Genomic DNA, 2,816 nt, shown 5'->3' with positions numbered 1-2,816 from the left:
GAAACAAATCTATTATATGTAAAGCTATATTGTACAATTCACGTTGATTCTCAGGACAGGATTTAATTTGGATGAAAGTGTAAAGGAAATCTTAATCAGCATAAGTCTTCCATGCGTAATTACGCACAGCCATGGTCATCTTGATAATTTACTGTCGCGCTTTCAGTTGGACAAATTTCACAATTAACACAAAGTTCTATATTCCAGTCAACTGCCTTTCATATGGCGACGGGGTGACTACTTGGGGTTAGCGAGACAGAAAAGAGGGGTGTGACCATTGCCAAAGTTTTCCTCAATGGGCTACCTGTGGAGTCCCTCGGCGCTTCGCATAAATACTCCCCCTTCTGAGGATAAGTTCAGTCCTGTGGGGGAAGACTGAGACACTAATTTAGGTTTGGGAATCTGGTCAGAGCGGATTATGAATGCTTTTGGACATCAACCATCCACCCAGCAGAACAGCCCCATTCAGCACCACAGCGCACAGGAGCTCCTGGACATGGCCGTATACTGCGACAACTACGGCGTTTACCCGCAGAATCTCCACCATCACCACCCTCAGAGGCCACCGGCTCATCCTTCCGGCTACGGCCTGGGAGAATACACCGCTCCGTCCACTAACCCGTACCTGTGGCTGAACGGGCCGAGCCTCAACTCGTCCCCGTACCTCTCCGGGAACAACGGCGCGTCCTACATTCAGTCCGGATACGGGTCGAACCAGAGGCAGTTCTTGCCGCCTCCCGCCGGGTTTGGAGGAGCAGACCTCGGCTGGCTGTCTATATCGAGCCAGCAGGAGCTTTTCAAGATGGTCAGACCACCTTACTCCTACTCTGCGCTCATTGCAATGGCCATACAAAACGCCCAAGACAAAAAGTTGACCTTAAGTCAGATCTATCAGTACGTGGCTGACAACTTTCCTTTCTACAAGAAAAGCAAGGCAGGATGGCAAAACTCAATCCGCCACAACTTGTCTCTGAATGACTGCTTTAAAAAAGTGGCACGGGACGAGGATGACCCTGGTGAGATTCGTAATGTTTATTTTTATTTGACAAAATCTGATGTTTATGAGAATATACCTAAAATAATAATTGTGTCTTATTTTATTTTATCAAAACATAATTCATTTGTGTGCATTTGTTGTATTTCTCATCAAGGTAAGGGGAACTATTGGACGCTGGACCCAAACTGTGAGAAGATGTTCGACAACGGGAACTTCAGGCGGAAAAGAAAGAGGAGGTCAGAACTGAGCGGAGCTGACAGCGGCGCGCTCCCCGTCAAGTCCGAGGACGGCGCGCACAAACTCTCCGACACCGCCAGCCTCATGAGCTCCTCCCCGCCCAGCCTGCACGGATCCCCGGCCTCCACGGAGCCCAAATCCTCGCCGTCTCCCTCCTCGGAGCACAGCCCCTGTTTTGGCAGCTTCATGTCCAACGTGAACTCGCTGCTGGCGGGCAGCGGCAGCGGCTGTGGCGGCGGCGGCGGTGGCGGGGGTGGCGACGCGCCCCGCGGCGCGGAGCGGGACTATGGCTCCGGACATATCGGGGGTTTGTCTCAGGCTCAGAGCAGAGAGGGCATGTCAGGACTCGGCTCCTACTCGCCCACTTTAATCTCCCCCCTGAACTCCGACAACAACAGAATGAACTACTACGCATCAGTACAGAGCCTCTCCAACCATTTCAGTGTAAATAACCTCATATACACCCGGGACGGAACTGAGGTGTAGGCTGTTTTAGATCAACTTCTCTAGTCCTTATCTGTTGCTTTCACATTTTAATTTTACGTAGCATCCAGACAGTTTCCTACTTTCACACTTTTATTAACCACTGGAGTTGTTTGTCACAATAACTCTATCAAAACTGGGGAAAATATATAAGTACAATAGAAATAAAATGCTTTCATGTTCTATGTCTTTCTTCCATTTAGGAAACCACTCGTTACATCTTTATATGGAGATCTGACTGGTGCATATTTAGTTGTTCAGTTGGAGAAGAGGACCTCTTTGTACATAAATAATTTTGATAAGAAACATGATATATATGTTATTTTTTAGACTGAATTGTGTTTTGTTTATTTAAATTCGCGTCCATGTTTGAATAAAAGTCATTTATATTAACTCCATATGTAAAGACTTGTGTCATTTCCCTACTTTTCTTCAGGATGGTTGCAGGACACTCATGGAGAGAAATGACTTATCGTGAAGCCTTAAGTGGTCATTCAGAGGGTATACTTCATTTATCTCCTAACTAGGTCTTGATTGTGGAGATAATTCGGGGCTTTTTCTTGATTTTCCCAACGAAAAACACTTTCTACTTGTCCTTTTGAGATCTCATACATTGTATGTCAGTTCAACAGAGGTTCAACAAATCTATCAACTTTAGTCTGAAATTGTTATGACTACAGGAGTGCGCGCTTTGAAAAACTCTCCCTAGATGGTAATTACTTTTTATTTTTATTTTACAACAGCCGTCACCCCCCCCCCCCCCCCCCCCGGGTTTAAGTTCTCAAATGTTTTCTGGGCAGTGATAAATAATATAGCAGAGCAAAGCCTGTCAGGAAATCTGAAGTCAAGTGGCTGTAAGCAGTAAAGTGTGCAAGACAGAGACATTTTCCGCTTGTCACTTCCAATAGCCCCATTAACAAGCAATCAGGCCTTTAACTTGCTTCCACCAGGTTCAGAAGTTCAGCTTTTTGTCTGGGCTGGATCTGCCTCAGACTGTGCCCGCTTGGTTTGGACCTGTTTGCTGAGTATCCCACCTGTCTCCGTCTATTCCCAAAGTCTTGTCACGCAAAACTCCCTCAGTCTCGCGTGCGTCTGTATG

The 2,816-nt window shown here is 46.7% G+C and overlaps 1 protein-coding gene across 1 annotated transcript; it reads left to right on the top strand.

Moving 5' to 3' along the window:
* Nucleotides 1-358: 358 nt before the first annotated feature.
* On the top strand, nt 359-2,114 carry foxi1 (forkhead box i1). Its single transcript, XM_080482468.1, has 2 exons — nt 359-1,016; nt 1,152-2,114. Exons 1-2 carry the CDS (start codon nt 419-421, stop codon nt 1,718-1,720), a joined length of 1,167 nt encoding a protein of 388 aa, XP_080338594.1. The 5' UTR covers nt 359-418; the 3' UTR covers nt 1,721-2,114.
* The last annotated feature ends 702 nt before the right edge of the window (nt 2,115-2,816 follow it).

The sequence above is a fragment of the Lipophrys pholis genome (genome assembly GCF_963383615.2).
Source record: "Lipophrys pholis genome assembly, chromosome: 1".
NCBI lineage: Eukaryota > Metazoa > Chordata > Actinopteri > Blenniiformes > Blenniidae > Lipophrys > Lipophrys pholis.
The sequence above is the reverse complement of the archived record's forward strand: the minus strand, read 5'-3'. Positions and strand labels throughout refer to the sequence as shown.

Bases quoted from the DNA above. Each gene is read 5' to 3' on its own strand.
- foxi1 (XM_080482468.1), top strand. From the start codon at position 419: ATGAATGCTTTTGGACATCAACCATCCACCCAGCAGAACAGCCCCATT. The intron at 1,017-1,151 runs GTGAGATTCGTA...TTTCTCATCAAG, and splicing joins ACGGGACGAGGATGACCCTG to GTAAGGGGAACTATTGGACG.